The sequence below is a fragment of the Eulemur rufifrons genome, chromosome 29 (assembly GCF_041146395.1).
Source record: "Eulemur rufifrons isolate Redbay chromosome 29, OSU_ERuf_1, whole genome shotgun sequence".
NCBI lineage: Eukaryota > Metazoa > Chordata > Mammalia > Primates > Lemuridae > Eulemur > Eulemur rufifrons.
This window is the reverse complement of record NC_091011.1, coordinates 63,028,053-63,050,464: the sequence shown is the minus strand read 5'-3', so window position 1 is coordinate 63,050,464 and position 22,412 is coordinate 63,028,053. Positions and strand designations below refer to the sequence as shown.

The window sequence follows — 22,412 nt, the reverse complement described above, 5'->3', positions numbered from 1 at the left end:
TCTTCACTTAAATCATAGCTAGACAAAATTATTTCATTTCCAGTTTTTCTAATGTTCCAATTCCAGCTCTGACTTGAGTATTCTTTCGTCCCATTTCCATTCTTTCACTCCCATTGATTCTGTTCTTTATTTATCCACTTTGTGATTTCTGGTTTTCAACACCTTTCCATTTTCATTATTTATTATTCAATTTAGTTTGCTACCTAGACTAGATTTCTGCGATTATCCGTTTCAAAAGTGTTTACATTTCCAAAAAAGCATGTCCCATTGGTACCTTAGACTCATCCATGTTTATGTAAGTAATTCATTTACAACAGCATAACAATAAAATTATTAATGTTTTTTTCACATACACAGCACAAGCATACTCTGTGGTTTTCCACTGTCATTTCTTTTTTGTACTCTGTTCTTTTTACCAAAAAATTCTTATCTTCACATAAATAAATGATTCTAGTCCTTAAAAGTCTGGTAAAGCCATTTAGTTCAGTGGTTCCTAAATGTTGGTTCTCAGCTGCCAGGCTGACTGTATCAGAATCATCTGAGAGCTTTGAAAAAGGTCAGTCTGGTCCAACTAAATGAAAAATTTGGTTGGCTGCTTTTTTTGGAAAAAAATATCTTTATGCAGCTTTGGGAATCCCTCCTTTCATCTATTCTCATCATTTTAAAATTTTACAAAATTAAGAGACAGAAGAGAGCTAACTTCTCACGGTTACCCAAATAGTAACTATTGTGTAACTTTACTTATTTCAATGATAAGCAAAGATAGAATGATAAGAACTCCTTTGGAACTGGAACAAAGACAATTCTTAGCATTCTTGTAAGTTCTGGAATATTAATAAATGATCTGAGAACCAATATTTTTTTATTACTTTTATTTTGAGTACCAGGTATTGTAAAGTTGTTATCTCAGTAGCCTTTTCAACAGTCTCACAAAGAAGGAATTAACAAACCAAACCCCAGAAAACTAAATCATATTAATTTATTTACTCATTCACTTATGCAGTTGATAATTCTTGAATACCTATCCATCTAGTGCTTGTACTAGATGCTAGGAGTGAACAAAACAAACATGGAACCTTTCCCTAAGAGATCTTAAAATCTGATGAAGAAACAAACATTAATCATTTCTGTACATATAATAAAATTTGATGAATGATGAGGTAATTTGCCCAAAGTCACATAGCTTATCTATAGCAGAGCTAGGTTTTGATCCCAAGTCTATCTAATTTTAAAAGTTCATGTCTTTTTCGCTATAGTGTGATACCTGCAGATCAAGATAAAGGTAACTAATGTTTACTGAGCTCTTCTTCCTATCTTCTAGTGCTAAATCAGTTGTAAGGCTTATTTCATTTACCCACTAGGTTGTTACTATTGTTTTTGCTGATGTACAGATGAAGAAATTAAGTCTCAAAGAGGTTAAGTAAAATTTGCCTTAGGTTAAGTGATTTACCACTATTAAGTGCTTGAATTCTGATCTAGGTCTGACTCCAAAGCCTGTGAAAGAGGAATAATAAAAGCTATTAATAGAAACAATAAAACCAAAAATTAGTTATTTGATAAGATTAGTAACTTAAATTGATAAATACCCAAAAAGACTGATGAAGGGAAGAAAAAAAAAAAGGCACAAGAACGATAAAGGTGACTTAACAAAAGATCCAACAAAAACCAAAAAGATAGAGGATATTAGGTATAACTTTATACCAATACATTTGAAAATTTAGGTAAAATTGACAAATTCTAGAAAAACAACTTACCAAAAATAACATTGGGAAAATTAGAAAATCTGAATAGTTTTATACCTATTAACAAAATTTAATTTATCATTAAAAACTTTTCCTCAGAGAAAATTCTAAGGCCAGATAGCTTCACCAGGATGAATTCTTCCAAACATTTAAGGAATAAATAGACCAATGTTATATAAACTCTAAGAATTGAGAAAGAGGGAACATACTTACCTGCTTATTTTATGAGGCCAGAGTAAGCTTGATATCAAAACATTATAAGGAAGGAAAATTACTAGCTGTCTCTCTTCAAAACTGTTGCAAAAATACTAAACATAAGTGTTAGCAAATGTAAGCGAGGGAGATCTAAAACTGATGATAATTCATCACAACCAAGATGGCTTTAGTCCAGAAGTGCAACATAATTTCTTCAATAAAGGAAAAAAAAAATGATCACTCAGTAGGTACAGAAAAAGCATTTAATAAAATTAATAATAAATCTGTGATTGAAAATACTCTTAGCAGACCTGTTAAAGAGTATTTCCAAAAACCTCAGTGGTGAAATATTTCAGGCTTTCCACCTGAGATTAGGGATGACACCGAATACCACTCTTACTACTTCTACTCAGCATCATACTGAAAGATACTAGCCAGAGTAATGAGAAATAGTAATAAAATATAAAAGAATTAGAAAAAAAAATTATTCAGTGATACCATGGTTGTATATGTAGAAAAACCAAACAACTTACAGATAAACTATTAAAATTAATAACTGAATTTTGAAAGTTTGTTAGGTTAAAATTTAATATATAAAAATCAGTTGTGTTTTTAATATGCTAGCAACAGACTATTTTTTTTAAGTTACCATTTACAATACCAAAAAACATCAAATGCATAGGAATAATTCAAATTAAAGATATGTAAGACCTTTTCACAGAAAACTACAAAACATTAAGAGAAATTAAAGAAATCTGAGTAAATGAAGAGAGAGATCATATTTGTGGATTGGAGAGCTCAATGTTATAAAGATATCAGTTCTTTCTAATTTTATTTAAAGACTTAATGCAATTTCAAACAAAATTCCAGAAGCTTTTTTTTAAATGTAAATTTTGAAGCCACTTCTGAAATTTATTTGGAAGTATCATGAACCAAGAAGAGCCTATACTAAATTGAAGAAGAACAGTGGCAGATGACTGACTATCAAAGCTTATATTAAAGCTATAATTATTTAGGTGAATTTGTATAAGGATAGACAAGTGGCAGAGATTGGTGATCCAGAAACAAACACAAATATATGGAAACTTGATATATTGCAAAAATGACTCTTTGGGGGGGAGGGTTTGATTTGCTTTTTTTTTTTTTTTTTTTCAAATAAATTGTGCTGGATCAATTGGGTATCATACATATAGAAAAACACTAATCTTGACTCCTACCTCATATAATGCAGAAATTAATTCCAGATGGATTGTATTTCTAAGTTTGAAGATAAACCCATAGAATTTCAGGAAGATAACTTCAAGAACAAAAGACATCTTTATGAATGCGAGGTGGGGAAAATTTCTTAAACAGGATACTGAAAGTGCTAACCATAGAGAGTAAGATTAATAAAATGGGCTACATTCAAATTAGGAATTTCTCTTTCTTCTAAGACTTTATTAACAAAGGAGAACATATTTACAGTATATATAATCATCAAAGTGATTTTAGCTAAAATATATGAACAACTTTACAAATATGTAAATGATAAAAAACAGAAAAATGGACAAAAGAGATGACTGTACGCCTCACAAAAAAAGATATCCAAATGGATAATTAACATGCAAGAAGGGGTAACTTCCTTGGTCGTCTTGGAAATGCAAATTAAAATCACAGTGCTCCCTCAGAAAAACAGCTAAAATTAAAAGGACTGATTATTTTAATTTTTGGCAAGTTTGTAGAGCTCCCACAGTTCTCATATGTTGCTGGTGGGGATGTAAATTGTTGCAATGGCTTTGTAAAATTGTCAATATCTACAAAGACCAAGCATATTATACCTTATGATCCAGCAAATTCTACTCTTATCCAGCAGAAGTGCATATGTATATATGTTCACTGACATCATTACTATTGTTCATGGCAGCATTAAACACCTAAAAGTGGAAATAAGTCAGTTGTATATCTCAACAGTAAGATGTATAGATAAACTAAGGTAAATTTCTACAATGGAATACTACACAGCAATTAAAATGGATCAACTGATAAATGCAACAATATGGACAAATTTCACAAATAAGATGTTGAGCAAAAGGAACTAGACACAAGATAATACATACTGTGTAATTCCATTTATGTAAAATTCAAAAACAGGCAAAATTAATCTATGGTGTTAGATGTAATGATAATGATAGTATTGGAGAAATACAGTTTGGGGAGCCACACAAGATTCAAAGGTGCTGATGATACTTGGTTTCATGATCTAGGTGTGTTCACTTTGTGATAATTCAAAAAGCTGTGCTTACATAATTTGCCTCCTGTACATATGCTACTTTAAGAATTTTATTTAGAATAATTATTATTTTGTAGTTTCCCTATGAACAAATAATATTAAGCTATAAATGTGAATAATTAGCATTAATTGGAAAAATGTTCACACTGACAAGTTCAAAATTACTTATAGAATTACTGTGAATTATAAATATTGCTCTAATATATGCTTATTTAATGATGAGCTATATACATTTGTGTTCTGAAAAGTTTTTGGAAATTAATAATTTTTGGAGTAGAGAATTATGAAGACTGGTACTTTTTAGGCAGATATTTCAAGTGAAATATGTTTTTCAATTGATGGGCATATAAATCTTACAATGTATATTCAACTGATAGATAACACTGAAACTGTACTGTATGTGGAGAAATTATGCTTTTCAGGTCCATTGAGGATAATAAATGTAATAAGTATAATTTTAAAGTATATATCTGTATTTGAGTTTCATGAGGTGAAATAATTCTTTGAAGTTGTTCCAGTAATGCTTCTTGAATTATATATACACTTGAATGGTGGTATGGGAAATTTCTTTATAGCTGCCTAATTTTGATTCTTGATCTTTACTAAAAGTTTAAAGCAAATCATTCTTGGGAAAAAGGAAGAAAACTGGAAATAACAATAAAAGCAAATGCCATGCCCCATGTTTTCAGTTAATAAGTTTATATGAAATAGCTTATTTTTCCTTATTTTCTTTGTTGGTACACTAATAGAGACCTTATAGTATATAACAGAATTAAATTCTATTATGACCATATTAAGTTAAGCTGCTTTATTAGAACATATTTGAAATAATATCCATTTACTACTTTTCCTTGTTTAATAAAAAAAAATTTTTTTCAAATGGGTATTGTTATTCATCAACCATGTTTCCTATTATTTTCTTTAAGCTGATTCTACTTTGCCTCTGTGTGTGTGTGTCTGCAACATGTGATATTTTAAAATAACACCAATAGATTTCAGAAGTAACCTTTTTAAATAAACTTAGTCTAGAAAATAAGTTAATGAAATAATTTAACTTTTTAATCGTGTGTCTCTAATAATAGACACTGAATCATCAATGAAAGAAGAATTTCAACTATTTGGGCCTGGAAATATATTAGCTTGATAATTTAGTCATTTACTTAGCCACAAATCCAACAACCTATTTATATCTCTCTAGGCATAATCTACTAATTGATAGTGTTTCTACTAGCTGCCTCATCGTCCACCTTTCTCTGCTTCACTCTGTTCCAGCTACCATCATGGACTTCTTACTGTTTCCCTAACATACCAAGCACATTTCTATCTCAGTACTTCTGCTAATACTGCTACCCAGATCTGTATGTCCTCATATCCTTCTTAGACTCCCTCCCTCAGTATAGTCAAGTCTTTGTTTAAATATCACCTCAAAGAGACATTCTCTGACTCCTCTCTATATAATAATTCCCATCATTCTCTATTCTTATTCCTTGCTTTACTTTTCTTTTCTTTTTTTTTTTGACAGAGTTTCACTCTATTGCCTGGGCTAGAGTGAGTATCATGGCATCAGCCCAGCTCACAGCAACCTCAAACTCCTGGGCTCAAGCAATCCTTCTGCCTCAGCCTCCCTAGTAGCTGGGACTACAGGCATGCGCCACCATGCCCAGCTAATTTTTTCCTATATATATTTTTAGCTGTCCATATAATTTCTTTCTATTTTTAGTAGAGACGGGGTCTCCCTCTTGCTCAGGCTGGTCTTGAACTCCTGGCCTCAAGCGATCCTCCCGCCTCGGCCTCCCAGAGTGCTAGGATTACAGGCGTGAGCCATCGTGCCCGGCCCCTGCTTTACTTTTTTATAGCACATATCACTACCAGATATTCTGTTTTATTTATGTTTTGTGCATTCTCAATAAATAGAAGCTCCATGAGGACAAGGACTTCATTGGTTTTGTTTCACTACTATATTTCCAGCACCCAGAACTATGACAGATCCACAGTAGGCACTGTATAAATATTTGTGGTTACAATGAATGAATGGATGAATGAAATATAATAAAATAGTAAGTATCAGTCTGCATGGCTCAGCTCTCAGTCAACTCTGCAGAAGTCTTTTTTTTAAAAAATAGGTTCTCAGTCTGTTGCCCAGGCTACCGTGCAGCAGTGCCATCATAGATCACTGTGGCCTCAAGCTTCTGGGCCCAAGTGGGTAGCTAGGACTCCAGACACATGCCACCATGCCCGGTTAATTAGAAGTCATTTATTTGTTCTCTAAACAAATGTACGATTGTTGTCGGTTCCAGCATGACTCTCTTTATAGGGATTGGTGGTAAATTTTAAATACACTCTGATGTTACACAACAGACTTCCAAACTTGTTATTATCCTTTAAATGAGGACAAAAATGGAAAGGGGGAGAAATAATATACATAATATTTAACTTTGTCTTTTATGAAATAAATAATGACTAAAAATAATCTTCATTCCAAATTGTCTTTGTTCTTGTCTTTGATAATTTAAAAATATGGCAGTAACTGCTCAAATACCACTTAAAGTCATATGTTTATATTCGTTTCGTTGGTTTTCCTATTTATATCTGTTTCTACCTCACCTTTTTTTTTTAAAGAATCCTACTCAAGTCGGAACAGCTCTTCAGGTTTTCCATAATCTTGGAATTTTGAAGGATACTATTATCAGTGTTGTGGATGGATATCGTGTTACTTTAGAGGAAAATATCAAGAATGCGTTAGACATCAAAGTTTTGACTCAGCCTTCCCAGTCAGCTGTGAGAGGTATGGATATAGTTTATATTTAGCTTCTTTATTTATTTATAACTGAGAAGTCCTTTGAATAGTATATGAAACACTCGTGTTTCAAAGCAATCTAATGACTCATTTTTAGTAGACAGAAAATGAGAGAAGAAATTATGTTTTAGAATTTATTTATAGCTTTTATGCCTAATCAGTGAGTTGAACTGGCCAATCGGTATATTCAGAACTTCTAGATAAAGATCTATAAACTGTGGCATCATTTAGTTGAGAGGAAACAGATGCCAAAAAAAAAAAAAAAAAAAGGAAAGGAACATATTTTTCCTCTAAAATCCTTATCCTCACATGTACTTCTTACTGAGAGAGAAAATATTTTTTTAAGGAATGCCATCTCTACTTAAGCTTTCTGGACTTTTCCTTAAGATAATTCTGGTACTCAGGAGCAGTAATGGCTAACTGTGCAGACAGGAACTGATAAAACCTTTGGAAACGTGACAGCTGTAGCGAAGTCTAAAGAAAACTACCAAAGGAAAGTACATTCAAGGTGGAGAAGGGTAGCCCTGCATTAGCAGTCTGTAACCCTTTTCCTGCCAAGACTTAATCTGATGATGATATTTACATATGTAACACATTTCTCCATAAAGGATAGAAAAGACCACATACTATGTGCACCTGTCACCCAAACTCACTGCAACTCCATGTCTTCATTTCCCCCCTTATATTCATTCTTCTCTCCTTTTAGTATGGATGAACTGTGCTTTCTAGATTTGCATTAGATCTCAATCCCAAGGTATTGCTTCAGCAGATAACTTCTCTCCACCACATTGTCAGTGTTTCTGTCTTTGTGTCTCTTTCCTATCACATACAATTGCATTATTGTATCTTCTTCTGTTTAAAAACAATCAAATCTATCTTGACTTCATTTCTTTCTTTAGCTCTACTATCCCATTTTATTCCTTCATTCTACAGAAAAAAATCCCCAAAGTGTTATCTTAGTGTTTCTGATTTTTCTTTTCCCATTTTTCCATTGAAGGTACTCTATAATCATCAAAGCGTTGTCCTAAAGAATAAATGAAATAACCCATGAGGAATTTATAACAGTTCCTGATAAATGACTAACATTAAAAAATATTGCAGCCATTTATTGTTATTTTTACATTTGCTATATAAATTTGACCTTAAGTAACACTGAATATATGTAACTCATAAATAAATTGCACTAGATAAAAAGAGATAAAAGAATCTTAGGTCTTAAAGAGATTTTTAAAGGTTAGCTCTAGCCTCCGAACAGGTCTGTATTAAGACTATTCCAGAAGGAAATCTTTGAAAAGAAATTGCCAAAGGAGATTTTACTCTCAGCTTTTCCCAGCAATTATTCTCAGAAAGTTTGATCTAATGTTTAAATTTCCAGGAGCAATTTAATCTCATTCCCTCTTGTGTTGTCAAGAATAGGAAAAAAATGAAAGTAATTATTCACCTGCTGTCAATCCTAATGTACGCTTCTTTTGTTGAAAGAATAAAGAATTTTAAAGCTGCCTTATTATCATCTGTTGAGGAGTGGATACCATGATTTAATGTAGAAGCCTTAAGCATTGATTCTTTATAATTTTCTTTAAAAGAATAATCACTGTTATTTTTATTTTCTTAGTGTTACATAGGCAGCATTATATTAATTTTCTGATCTTGTTGGTTGGTTATATTGAGGTTATGTAGGAAAATGTCTTTGTTGTTGGAAATACACATTAAAGTATTCATGGGTGATGGGGCATCATGTCACTAACTTATTTGCAAATGATTCAGTGAAAAATATTTTTATAATGCAAATTTTTTATAAGTTTAAAATTATTTCAAAATTATAAAAATATGTAACATAACACAATTTTAAGGGGAAAAATGTTACCTTGCATGTATAACAAAGCCTTTAATTCAATAAGATAAACAACTCAACTGACAAAATGGATAAAGAATATGGCCAGGCATGGTGGCTCACGCCTGTAATCTCAGCACTTTGGAAGGCTGAGGTGGGAGGATCACTTGTGGCCAGGAGTTTGAGGTCAACCTGGGCAACATAGTGAGATACCCCCCTCTCTAAAAAAATTAAATAGTTAGCCAGGCATGGTGGCATGCACCTGTAGTCTTAGCTACTCAGGAGGCTGAGCCAGGAGGATGGCATGAGTCCAGGAGTTCTAGGCTGCAGCAAGCTATGATGGAGCCACTGCACTGCAGCCTGGGTGACAGAATGAGACCCTGTCGCTTTAAAAAAAAAAAAGAAAGAAAGAAAAATGAATAGACAGTTCACAGAAGAACACATCTAATAAACATGTGAAAAGATGTTCAGCTTCTTTTTAGAGGATGAGCTACTTAATAGGGAAATACAGATTAAACAAAATACTCTTTCTCAGTCATCAGATTAGCAAAATCTAAGACAGAACTAAGTGTTAGATGAGAGCAAAAGTTCTTATACACCATCATAGGAAAAGAAAATGGTTCAATTACTTAATTTTATTAATCTGATCTCTAAGGTTAAAACTCTGTATACCTTAAGACCTTAAAATTTCTCTTATAAGAATATTACTCTAGAGAAATTCTGGCACATACGTTTAAGAATTTTTATTGCATTATTGCTTTTGTTTTGTTTGCTTTTAGAGACAGGGTTTCTAAATGGCATAAATGGAATTTTAAGATATATGCATTTTAAAAAATATTTTTAATATAAAATAAAACTCAGATATAGAAAACATAAATGAGTGAAACAGGTAGCTTAATGAGTTATTACCAGGTGAACACCGCCTAGGTAAACTTTGCACACCATTCCAGAAACCTCTTTTATGTGTTCTATACCAATCACAACCCCTACCTCTGCCATACATACCCATTATCCATTAACTATTATTAATCACCTCCTGTGTGTTTAGGAATTTTATCACCCATGTGTGCAAACTTAAGCACTGCAGTTTGGCCTTGCCTGTTTTAGATATATACTTTTAAAAATGAAAAGTGTTTTACTTTAGTCAAACAGAATATTTGGAAATTTATGTGAAATTGAAGGGCTTAATGAATTTCAAATTAATACTTCTTCACAAGACATTAGTTCATAAAAAGTAAATTTAAAAATAATTAATAAAAGATTACAGAAAGCATTAAGAAATTAAAGTCATTCTTTACATTTCAATTTTAGACAGTTTTGGATCTCTACTAATAAAGGTTGGAATTAGGCACAATTAAACTTCTCCCTACTTTTCTGCCCTCATTTGGCTATTGTTAGTTATTTTGAATGATCAGTGCTTTTTATATTTTCTTCCTTTTATTTTTAAATGATTTGATTCTCATCTCTGGTCCTTTTAATATGACCTCTCTGTTTCTATATTCATCTCTCCCTTGCTGGAGTGTCATAATACAATTGATTTTTCAAAAATGTTTCATGGATATTGTGCTCTCATAGTTCTTGCATAGTTGATGGTATCTTTTGCCTTTATGCTTAAATAATTTGGCCAGATATAAATTTTTATTTACACTTTCTTTTCCTTAGAATTTGGTTAGCTTGCCCAATAAATAACATTTCTCTTCCCCACTGAATTTGAAAACAATTGAGACACAGATGTGGGAGACAAAAAGATGTTAATTAAAATGTTTTATTACTGATAAAAGAAAATTAGACTGAAGGGCATAGGTTAGATCTGTAACCAAATGAGTTTTCTATCACCTCAAAATTAAACTTGGCAATTCATCCTGCCCCACTATGTTGAAATACTGGTAGAGTGCAAGTCAGAATGCACATTTTATACATATAAAACTTCAACTAGAGGGAAAGGAAGGGAGTGAGTCAATTATGCTCAGTTTCTTATTCAGATTCACTAGTCAGGTAATTTGCTCCTCTTTAGATGAGGAGGGAAAGGTAGAGAAAGAAGGCAAAAGTGTTACCTTAGCTGAAGTCCCTCCATATGGAAGATGAGGCTAGGGAAATGGAGGGTCCCATCCATTATCAGACATTGCACTATTGACTGCTGGGTTTTAGTGTTATTTTAGAGAAGTCTGAGGCTAATCAGATTTTTATCCCTCACATAGCTAATTTACTTTTTCTTGGATGTCCAAATGGTTCTTTCTTTATCTCTGAAGTTTAGTAACTTCTTTAGGGTATATCTCAGGGCTGAATTCTCTGTATCAATTTTTTTTTCCTGAGTTCGAGTATGTTCCGTTTTTATAGAAAAGTTTTCCTCTATTGTATATTGAATATTTTTCTGTTCCATTTGTTCTTTTCAGGAACTTTATGCATATATCAGATCATCTTTGTTTTCTATATCTAGTATCTTCTTGAGCTTGGTGCCAGGCAGAATGAGGGTAGGGGTGTCACTGATGTGGAAATCTTATTTTCTTACTGTCTGCTCAGGGTTTTCTTTACTTTTCTGTGGCCCTGGGAATTGTCTCATCCTCATATTCGAGTTCTGGGATATTACTGGTGATAATGTTGGAGATGTGTATTTGCTTTTGGTTTCCTATGGGGGGACGTTAAGCCAGCTTGCTTCTATGCTGTCATTTTGGAACTGGAAGTCCCTCTTCTCCATGATTATTTTTATATCTTTGTACTTTACTTTATCTTGTATGATTTCTTCTTGCCTATTTCCCCTGTTTTACTGTGTTTTCACCCTAGTTCATTATGATATTTTGTTGTCTCTATTATGGTCTAAATGTCTATAAATTTTTCTCATGAAGATGTTTCTAATAATTACTTTGAGACAGAGGAAAACTGAGTAACCTGTTGTTTATTTGGCGACCTATGTTTATCATTGCTTTTAGCTTATGTTCCTTTCCTCCTCTTCCCTACCCCCTTTTCCAATATCTACATTAAGTCCAACCTTGCTTTATTTCTGATTATTAATCATTGTTAAAAAGTACTGGCTATTCATTATAGAATAGTGTGGGAATGATTGTGGAGAGAGACCTGGGCAGTCTACAGTTTAATTTTGGTTTGTTTTCTAGAAAAACCATTCACCAGTTTGTTATTTCCTTTTACCTTCTGAGTGCATCTCTCCTCAAATTCTGAACCATTCAGGAGCTTAGTGTGACTCCCAGTAAAGCTATTTAAGCCATTTCTATGTTGAATCCTAACATTATCAGCTTTTTCCTCCTCTTTTATCTCACTTTGCCTCTAAGAGTTACCCCAAGCTCGAGGGCTAATTCTTAAACAATCTAAGTATCATTTCATTATGGTTTCTCCTTCAGATTTTCTTTTTGTCATTCTGCACTGTTGAACATTCTCTGACCCATCCAGGTCTGTAGATCTCAGCTCTAATCAAAGAATCACTGGAAGGCATGTCCAAATTCTTACAATTGATTTTAAGAGCAATTTGTTTCTTGCTAATGATCTAAGGTATCAGCTATCTGGTTCCTTCCTCATTTTGATTTATCTACCACATTTGGCATGCCTGCTTCATTATCTCAAGTTTGAAATTTTATCTGATTCCTTGTTTCTTTGAAGTTGACATTTTTCTCTACCTTTTGTTTGTTTTTATTTTCATTGGCTTTCAAGGGAAAAGAAAAGGAAATTTATTTTACTCTACCAATCATTAACTAGAAATCACTTTCAAGTATTATTTCTTTGAGGAGCTCCCAGTTTCTTTTATCACTTCAATAAAACTTAGTTTATGACACTGTTTATTTTGTTTCTTGAGTCTATTAAAGCTAACTGATAATTGCATCTGTTTTTATGTTTTAATTATTCCTCCTCCCCTTCTTTTATACAGCAGTTCTGTGTTCAGTCAATTAATTATTTCTGTCTTGTTTTTTATAGCTTCAACAATATATATTTTGCTTGTGAGGATAAAAGTCTTTATGTACTGTATGTAAGAAAGAAAAATCAGGATTCTAAAACTAGTTGAACGAATGATTGTGATCTCCTCTCTCTGTGTCTCAGTTTCTCCAAAGTAATTACAAATAGATAATAATACTTTGTATCTCTGCTTGTATTTACTTTAAGAGAAAGTAACAGTTTAATGAGTCCCATAATTATTTATAATAAAACAAAGCCATACACATTCCAGGATTTTGATTAATATTTTCTATTTTTCATAAAGACACTATATACTCTTTCCTCACTGCTATTAGTTTATTATTTATATAACATATGAGACAACCACAGATTTACAATATTATCTCTCTCTTCCCTGTATGTTTTTCCTTAATAGTCTTTGCACAACACTGCAAATAATTTAAAAAATTAATTGGATCCTGATTTCAAATAGGAATTATTCATATTTAAAGCCAACATCCTTCTCCTAGATTCTCCTCTTTTATTGCTTTCCACTATTATCAGACTGAAAAAACAATAGCATCTATTTGCTAAAGGTATGTGTAAATCTTTTCTAAACTTAGAATTGTTGAAAAACTAGAGTAAGGCAGCTTACACACACAGAAAAAACTCTGGTTTTCTTGATTTTGTCTTCTTTAAAAGCAGAGACATAGACAAACCATGGGTTAGTTCTTCTACTGCCTGGTTTTTAACCTTAGTTTGGGCTGGAATTTGTGCCTTTGAATTTGGGATTACAGTTTCTTTTTTTATGTTGGAACATTTTAGACCCGTGCAAATAGCTTCTTGTGTGTTACATATAAGAACATTGTTAGACATTCTCGCTCTCAAGAAATTTAGCATTGATACATTAATATTATTTAATATGCAATTCAATTCAAAATTTTCAATTGTTCTCTAAAATGTTCTTTATAGTTTTTTCCCCCCACAACTAGAACCAATCAGGGATCATGCTTTTCTGTTGGTTATCTTGTCTCTTTATTCTCCTTTAATCAAAAATAGCCCCATAATTTTTTGTTTGTTTTTTTTAATGGCATTAACATGTTTGGAGAACCCCATAATCTCAATTTGTCTGGATTTATCTGATTGTTTCTTCAAGATGAGATTCAGGGTAAACATACTGGTTTTAAGGTGATGTTGTATATTTCCCATTACATCATATCAGGAAATGACAAAATTATGTCAGTTTGTCCTATTGTTGCTGATGCTAAATGAGACTACTTCATTAAAGTGGTATATGGTCAACTGCCCTTGTAAAAATACTCTCTTTTCTTTGTAATTAGTAATTTTTGGTGTATACTTTGAGACCATGTGAATATCTTGTTCCCCAAAACATTTAACCTAGTATTTCGGCATTCATTGATAATCTATCCTTCACTATTGCACTAGTAGTTGCAAAATGGTGATTTTTTCCCTCTAATTCTGTCATTCTTTCTGCATTTAGTAACTGGCATTCTTTTGTAGAGAGCAGTTCCCATCCTTTTTAAACATTTTGAGTTTCTCTGTGAACTCATACGTTAGTTTCTTAATCATTGTTTTATAATTTATCACGATTAGTATTATTTTGGATGACCAAATTTCCCCAAATTTGTTCTGTGGAAGCCCCCTCCAGTCAAATCAAATTTGACAGATCTTCATTTGTCTTTGAACAAATCTCCTTTTTGTCCTTGAACACTTCTTTGCTCAGTGGCACAGTATGTAACCATGCACCTTGCGTTTTCACTGCTCCATATATGGAATCACTCTTTTCTCCCTTGAGTCCTGGTTTGTTTGTTTTTATTGGGGAATGGTGCTTAGAAATCAAAATTTGGATACTAGATATGCTTATTACTATTGAGGGGTCATTGTCTCTCTGCCCTTTCAGTGGACTGAGTTGGGAGATACCTCTAATCCGCATTACATATCTGTATCTTTATTCTGGTTACAGTAAGAACCTTCATTTGCTGTACTATAAAATATATCTCGTTTCAGGATTACTATATCAACACCACATTCAGCAATAACTCTATTAAGTAAAGTTCAATATTTCTTTGTAATTCTTTTTGTCCATAAAATATATCTTACTAAAATCAGGGTTCTATGATTAAAAATTCCTTGAATTGTTTTCCTCCTGTGTGGTTTTGTCATCAGTTTGATGTACAGTTAATCCATTTGTTTCTGTATTTGTTTGTATTCAGTTTTAGAGTTTGTTTTGTTTTCGGAAAAAATGGACAACAACACATAAGCATATACATAACACCCCCACACCCAGGAAGGGTAAAATGGAAATTGATGAAAATGGTTTCCTACAAAGGGTGCCAGGATGGTGGGAAACAGAGCCAAACTCACTCCTATCCCTATACCTTTCACCTTGTTTGATTGCCCACCACCCTCACACCCCTCGTAAGAAACCATTTTCATCAATTTCTATTTTAACCTTACTGGTATTTGGGTGTGTATGTGTGTGGTTTCCCTTTCTTTCTTAAACACAAAATGTTAAAATTCTTTTTTATATCACTCATAAGAAATTATTTCTTAAAGAAGGAACTTCTCATTTTTAGCTTTTGTATGCCTTTCAAAATAACACATTTTGTTGTATTTGGCAAATTTTATTTTTCATATTTCTTTGTCTCTCATAACCAGGGGGTCCTGGACGATCTACCATGCCAACCCCAGGAAATACTGCAGCATTTCGTGCTTCCCTCTGGACCAATATGGAGAAACTTATGGATCTTATTTGTTCTGTTTGTGGACAGGTAAATATTTTAAGGAGTGCAAAGAACATGAATTATGGATTAACTCCTGGTTATTCCAAATTGTATGACCTTGGGAAGGTCTTTAAAATCTCTGAGCATTCAGAATACATCTGTTAGCTGATTATAATGTGGGTAAGGGCTTTAGCATAATGCCATTTCCCTTCCCTTGCTTTTCCTAGTGCCTAAGCTCTATATTTGTTTTATTTTAGGTACAACATCTACAAAAAGTATTAGCCAAAAAGAGAGATCCTGTTTCTCACATTTGTTTCATTGAAGAAATACTCAAGGTATGTTTAAAGGAAAATATTTTTATATCCTTTTTGTAGAAAGCAGGACGATATGAACCAGCATCATTTGTGTTACTACCTTGTTAGAATAGCTACGTGTCAAATGGCAATAGAAAAGTGTATTTCTTGACAACTATAAATCTTCCTTGAAATATAAATGTAATCATGTTTGTTTATGGAGTAGATGCTAGCAGTGATACTGTTATAGACTAATTTCTGAAATGGATACGCTAATTTTCATTTTCTGTAGTATAAATGATAGCTTGTAAATGTTTTTAGAAGTTCTGCTAGAAAATAAGATGAAAATTTTTGGTAAGTAATAAATTTCAATAGCGGTCATTATAATATGTTCACTGACTACTGCTTTTTTCCATAAAGCATTTTGCTGTATTCATTTTCCATATTCTGAGATCTCCCTTCTGTGATCCACCAATCTGCTAGCCTCATAGACCATAGGAAAAATTCTTTAAGTTTCCAGTATCATGGTATAGTTTTCTTTGTAAGCTCATAATTTTAAATGTTTTATATATTGTGTTGAGAGTCTCCAAGACCACCCCCTAAGTTTGGTGATTTATTAGGAGGAGTTGTAGGATCCAGGATATAGTTGTACACATAGCTATGATCTATGACAGTGAAATGATATGAATCAAAATCAGCAAAGGAAGAAGAGGTCCATGGGGCAAGATCCAGACTCTACCCCAGGCAACAGAGCAAGACCCTGCCTCAAAAAAACAAACTCCTAATTTTCAATTTGGTATTGCCATATCTGCCTTGGTATTTGCTAAGATATTTGATTTTAGATGACAGAGAGAACTGTATATGTTAGTATTCAAAGTCTAATCTTAGGAATGTTCAAGAGGAGAAAAAAAATCCTCCATGGTAGTTGTTTCTGTAATGATCTATTAGTTCAGAAGGTTTTGCAGTAGATGTCTATCATGTTATGATGAATATGTCAGAGTATAAAGAGGGCATAAGTGGGTTCAGTATAAAATAAAATTGGACCAATTTTATCAGGTATAACAAATCTTAGGGATATTTTTGTTTAAATGTAGAGCCTTTTGAAAGCTGTTATTTAATTGAGATAACTAATTCTGCTTCTGCTTTAATAAATGCCCTGGCTGGCTTGCAAAATTAGCCTATTTTCAGTTCATATGATAATTTGAAAAGACATGCTTATCAGTTCATATTATTATGGCATTTTAATGTTGAATATTATTTTCTGTTGCTACATTGTATCTTCTATAGTGTACATGAATAATGGATAAAGCGTTTATTTTTAAATGAGAATTTTGGGCTCCTTAGACATTAGAAGTTCAATTTTGGCATCTTTTAAAATCAGTTAAAAATTCTTGTATCACTATATAATCATCAATACTATATAACACTTTGCTTGAAAGTGAGTGTAGCAAATTATTGACAAATTATTCAGGAGATCCACACAGTGGAAAACAGGTTGTATGTTCTCATCTGCAGAATTAAGCCAGTTTAGCTGTGCGGGGGAGTGTAGATACGATACTTTCATTTTCTAAGCCAGCAATTTTTATCATCGAAGAGAATCTTGTAATCATGTGTGTAGGATGCATTAAGCTAAATTTGGGATGTGTTCAACATTTTCAGTAGCTATAGTACTAATGAGAACTCTAAGTATGTAAAAGAATGTGGTGGGGTTTTTTTTGCCCTTTTAGACTTATCAAATGATTTGATAATAGCATAAAGACTCAGAAAAATTTTAGCACACCCAAATTTGAAATCTTTTTAATATTAGAAGAAAAATATTCGACTCATTTATCTGTGGCATCTGAATTTGATTAAAAAATTAAATAGGGATAAGCCAGTTGGATTCCTAAATCAGATATTCTTAGTAAATACTCTTATCTGTAAAGGTTAGAGGATTTCTGCTTTTACTTGTATGGGGACCAAATATTCTTAAGGGCTCTGTCACTACAGCATGAACAAATTCTAGATAAATTAGAAAAACATTGTTTTTAATGCACTGTCAATCTTGTAAAAAGTAAGAGAATCTTTGAGGGGCATACATATACAGATACATAAACATACAGAGATAAAATAGTTGAAACTATAGTGAGGATTTGTGAGCTATAAATGAATGTACAAGATAGTGTTGCCCTGAGGTCAAATGTCCATGTTAGTGATCGGATGAGCACTCTAGGTTTTGGGCTTGTGGCAAGATGGAAGAATGAACTTGAAAGTCTTGCTTTAAACTGAGACCCAGGCAGAGGTTAGCATGTTCCTCAGTTGGTAACAACACCTCACTCCCCCAAGGAACAAATGCAGATCCTCTGTAGAGGAAAATGTTTCTCGTTTTAGCCATTAGAATTCTGGGTATATTAAGGTCAGACAAATAAGAGCTCACAGTGAAAAATCACCCATCTCTTCAAGAAACGAGTGGCTGTGATTGAGAGTCAGCAGAAAAAATAAAAACAATGTAAAACAGCTTTTAGGCTCCTAAGGGACTTCTCAAGGATCCTATGGATTTCAGATATTAGAATTATCTGATAATCTAAAATATCGAAATATGAAATATTTTTTAAAATATAATAAAAAATGAGAAACAAGTAACTTAAAAAATTACTAGGTAGATCTAAAAAGGAACCAAATAGAACATTTAGGAATAAAAATAAAATTGTTGAAATTAAAAAAATCAGCAGATACGTTAAACAGAAGATTATATAAGCTAAAGAGAGAATTTGAGGCCTGGCAAATAGAATTGATAAAATTATCCAGAATGCTGCATAAGGACTAAGGTATGGGATATATGAAAGAGAAATTTTAAAATTATGGAGGATCCAATGAGGTTTTAATATAAGGATAATTGGAAAAGAAAAGCCAGGAACTATAAAAGAAAACCTATATGATCCTCTCAATACATGCAGGAAAAGCATCTGATAGAATCCAACATCTATTACTGATAAAACTAATTAGAAATATAGAGGAAGTCATCTCAATAGGTAAAATCATACATAAATGGTGAAAACAGAATGATGCTACCCCCAAATCAGGGAACAGACAAGGATTTCTTTTTGCTGTCACTACTTCTATTCAGCATTATTCTAGCTAGTGGCATAAGCGAGAAAAAGAAACAAAAGACTTCCAGTTTAGAAAGAAAGAAGTAAAATTGTCTTTCTTTATAGGCGACATTATTGTCTATGTAGAAAATCCAATGGAATTTACAAAAAAAGCTACTAGAGCTAATAAGGGATTTTTTTTCAAGATTAAAGAATATAATCAATATACAACAGTCACCTGTACTTCTATATATTAGTAATGTACCATTTGGAGAGAGAGATATATATACAATTAGTTAAAATAAAAATTAGTTGTACTTCTATATTTTAGCAATGTGCAGCTCATTGTTCAGGAATTGAACAATGTTAAAAATCCTAATTTTGATAACTATGCTATGGTTATGTGGGAGAATGTCTTTAGTCCTATGAGATCACTTAATTATGTAGTGGTACAGAGCCATGATGTGTGCAGCTTACTCTCAAATGGTTCAGAGAGAGAGAGAGAGGAAATGAGAATATTAAAGTAAATGTGACTCAATGTTAACAAGTGGCAAATCTAAGTGTGCAAATAGTGAATGGGTTTTCTTTGGGCTATTCTTGCAACTTTAAGTTTAAAATTATATTAAAAGTGAAGTTTAAAAAAAATAAGAGGACACTAAGAGAAAATTTATGCCAACTAATTTTAAAACACAGGTAGAAATGGACACATTTTTAGAAAAATATAACTTTCCAAAACTGTTCAAGAAAACTTAAAAGCCATCCACAGTCCTGTAGCCTTTAAAGAAATTTAATGTGTAAAGTCTACCTATCAAGAAACCATCCTAGATAGTTTTTCAAGGACGTTCCACCCAAAATTCAAGGAACAGATCATTCCATTTTTGTAGAGCTGCAGTCCCAACCCCCTGGGCCAGTCAGTACCAGTCTGTGGCCTGTTAGGAACCAGGCAGCACAGCAGGAAGTGAGCGGTGGGCAAATGAGTGAAGCTTCATCTGTATTTACAGCTGCTCTCCATTGCTTGCCATCCTCCCCACCCCTGGTCTGTGGAAAAATTGTCTTCCATGAAACCAGTCCCTGGTGCCAAAAAGGTTGGGGACCACTATTAGAGAACAAGAACCCTTCCAGCCTGACTCATTCTATGAGACTAGTATGACCTTTATACCAAGACCAATTAAGAATTATAAGAAAGGAAAATTATAGTCCAATCATGCTCAGGAATATATATTGAAAAATTTTAAACCATTACCACAAGTCCAGTAGTATGTAAAAATAATGTAACTATCTCAGTAGATCCCGAGAGAGTATTTGACAGAATTCATCATAATAAAAAGTTCTAGCAAAATGAAATACAGACCTTTCTTGAATTGATAAAGGATATCTAACAAAAACCTTTAGCAATCATCATTCTTAATGATGAAATATACAAAAGCATTACCTCTACAGTCGGAAGAAAGATCAAATGTCCCCTATTCCTGCTTCTTTTCAACATTATATTGCAGGACTGACCCAGCATAGTAAAAGGACAAGAAATAAAATAATAGAGTTCCAATATATTTTTAAAATTCATTTTTAATTTAGGAATTTTTTTAATTGACACATAATTGTACCTATTTGTAGCATACATACTGATATTCTGATATGTATAATATACTGTGATCAGTATAGAATACCAAAACTTATTCCTCCTATCTAGCTGTAATTTTGTGTCCATTAACTAACCTCTCTTCCTATCCTCCTTGTCACCCCACCCTTCTTAGTTTCCAGTAACCACTATTCTACTCTTTACTTCTATGATATCAACGTTTGTAGCTTCTGCTTATGAGTGAGATCATATGGTATTTATTTTTCTGTTCCTGGCTCATCTTACTTAACATAATGTCCTCCGGGCTCATCTATGTTGAATGACAGGATTTCATTCTTTTTTATGCCGTAATGGTATTCTATGGTGTATATATGCCACATTTTCTTCATCCTTTCATCTGTTGATGGATACTTGAGTTGATTCCATATCTTGGCTATCATGAATAGTGCTGCAGGAAACATTAGAATGCAAATGTCTCTTTTACATACTGATTTCCTTTCCTTTAGATATATACCCAGTAGTAGGATTGTTGGAATTTTCAAAATACTTGTAAACTGTGCATTCTCAATAGCAGTACTATTGGATCCTAAGAGGGAGAAAATATTTCTGGTTTTTATTTTGGGGTGAGGAAAGGCTGCAAAGAATCTTAGACATTACAATGGTTTGTGACCTCAAAGCTCAACACTACCCTACAAAATCTTCTTAGTATGTGACACATTGACTGCCACACTAGGGGGAAAAAAGTTTCCCTGGGGCTACGGTGTTTTATTATGAAAATAGAATAAAAACTTCAAAAACAAAATGATTCTTTCGAATTTAATGAAAAGTTTTTTATTTTTTATTGTTTTCTGCGCGTGAGTTATATGCAACTTGAAAAATAGTTCACGTGACTCAAGGTGAAGAGACATGTGAGTTATATATGTGTCATGAAGCCCCGGGCACAAAACTAGCATGAGTTAAATACAACTCACATGGCATTTAATGTGTTAATTTCTCTTGCTAGGGAGAAACAAAATTTTATTTAAATTATTTAGGTCTAAGCCTATGCAATAGCGAGACCCATCTCTACAAAAAATATAAAAAATAAAATTAGCTGGGTGTGGTGGCATGTGCCCGTAGTCCCAGCTACTCGGGAGGCTGAGGCAGGAGGATCGTTTGAGCCCAGGAGTTAGAGGCTGCAGTGAGCTATGATGATGCCACTGCACTCTAACCTGGGCAACAGAGTGAGACTCTATCTCAAAAAAAAGTCTAATTATAGTGTGCATATATATATATATATATACACACACACACACACAAACACATATATACAAAACTATATATATATAAAACTATATATAAATATAAAAATATATAATGTACTATATTATGTAAGTATATAAGTATAGCTGTTTAATTTTTTTCCTTGGGAGGGTGATAATAAAAACAAGAGGTTGAGACACACTGCAGTAAGCTATATGAAAAGGATTTTAAACAGTGATATCTAGGGAAGAGTGTGGGCATTTGAGTTTGAAATACCCTATGTATTTCAGTATTGAATTTTTTACATCAAAAATTTATTGTTTTGTTTAGAATTAATATTTAGGTTGTCTCAATTACTTCTCTAAAAAATTAAAAAGAAAAAAGGAAGCATAATATTTAATCCTTTCATCCAGAGATAATCTTTGTTAGCATTTTGTAAAAAGTTGTTCTAGTTAGCTATACACATTTTAATAAGTCCTATCTGTTCTACCTTGAAATTGTATTTGAAGTCAGACTACTTTTCACTGTCTCCCACTATCACCTTAGTCTAAGCTCCCATTCTTTAAAACAAATGTAGATTGTACTGTAAATATTGTTCTTTTCTTTCTGAACAAAATACTTATAAAAGCCAACATTTTGATTTTAACTAAAATTCTTTTGGTTATATAGGGTTTCTCATTTTGCTCTGTGGTGTTCATCTTGAAGTCCCTATTGAATTTCTGTATCTTACTTCTTTATAATCAGACAGCTAAATGTTTCCCTCTGAAGGCTGT

General features: G+C 32.7%; 1 protein-coding gene across 8 annotated transcripts in view; it reads left to right on the top strand.

Moving 5' to 3' along the window:
• Positions 1 to 22,412, top strand: part of COG5 (component of oligomeric golgi complex 5) — a 276,711-nt gene that overhangs the window by 150,188 nt on the left and 104,111 nt on the right. For 6 of the 8 annotated variants that reach the window (XM_069461710.1, XM_069461705.1, XM_069461706.1 and 3 more), the window contains exons 8-10: positions 6,826 to 6,991; positions 15,393 to 15,505; positions 15,715 to 15,792. The exons of 1 other annotated variant lie outside the window; for it this stretch is intronic. In XM_069461710.1, the coding sequence (XP_069317811.1) occupies positions 6,826 to 6,991; positions 15,393 to 15,505; positions 15,715 to 15,792 (357 nt within the window). The remainder of the gene's footprint in view (positions 1 to 6,825; positions 6,992 to 15,392; positions 15,506 to 15,714; positions 15,793 to 22,412) is intronic. One more of the 8 variants, XM_069461711.1, reaches the window with a different exon arrangement.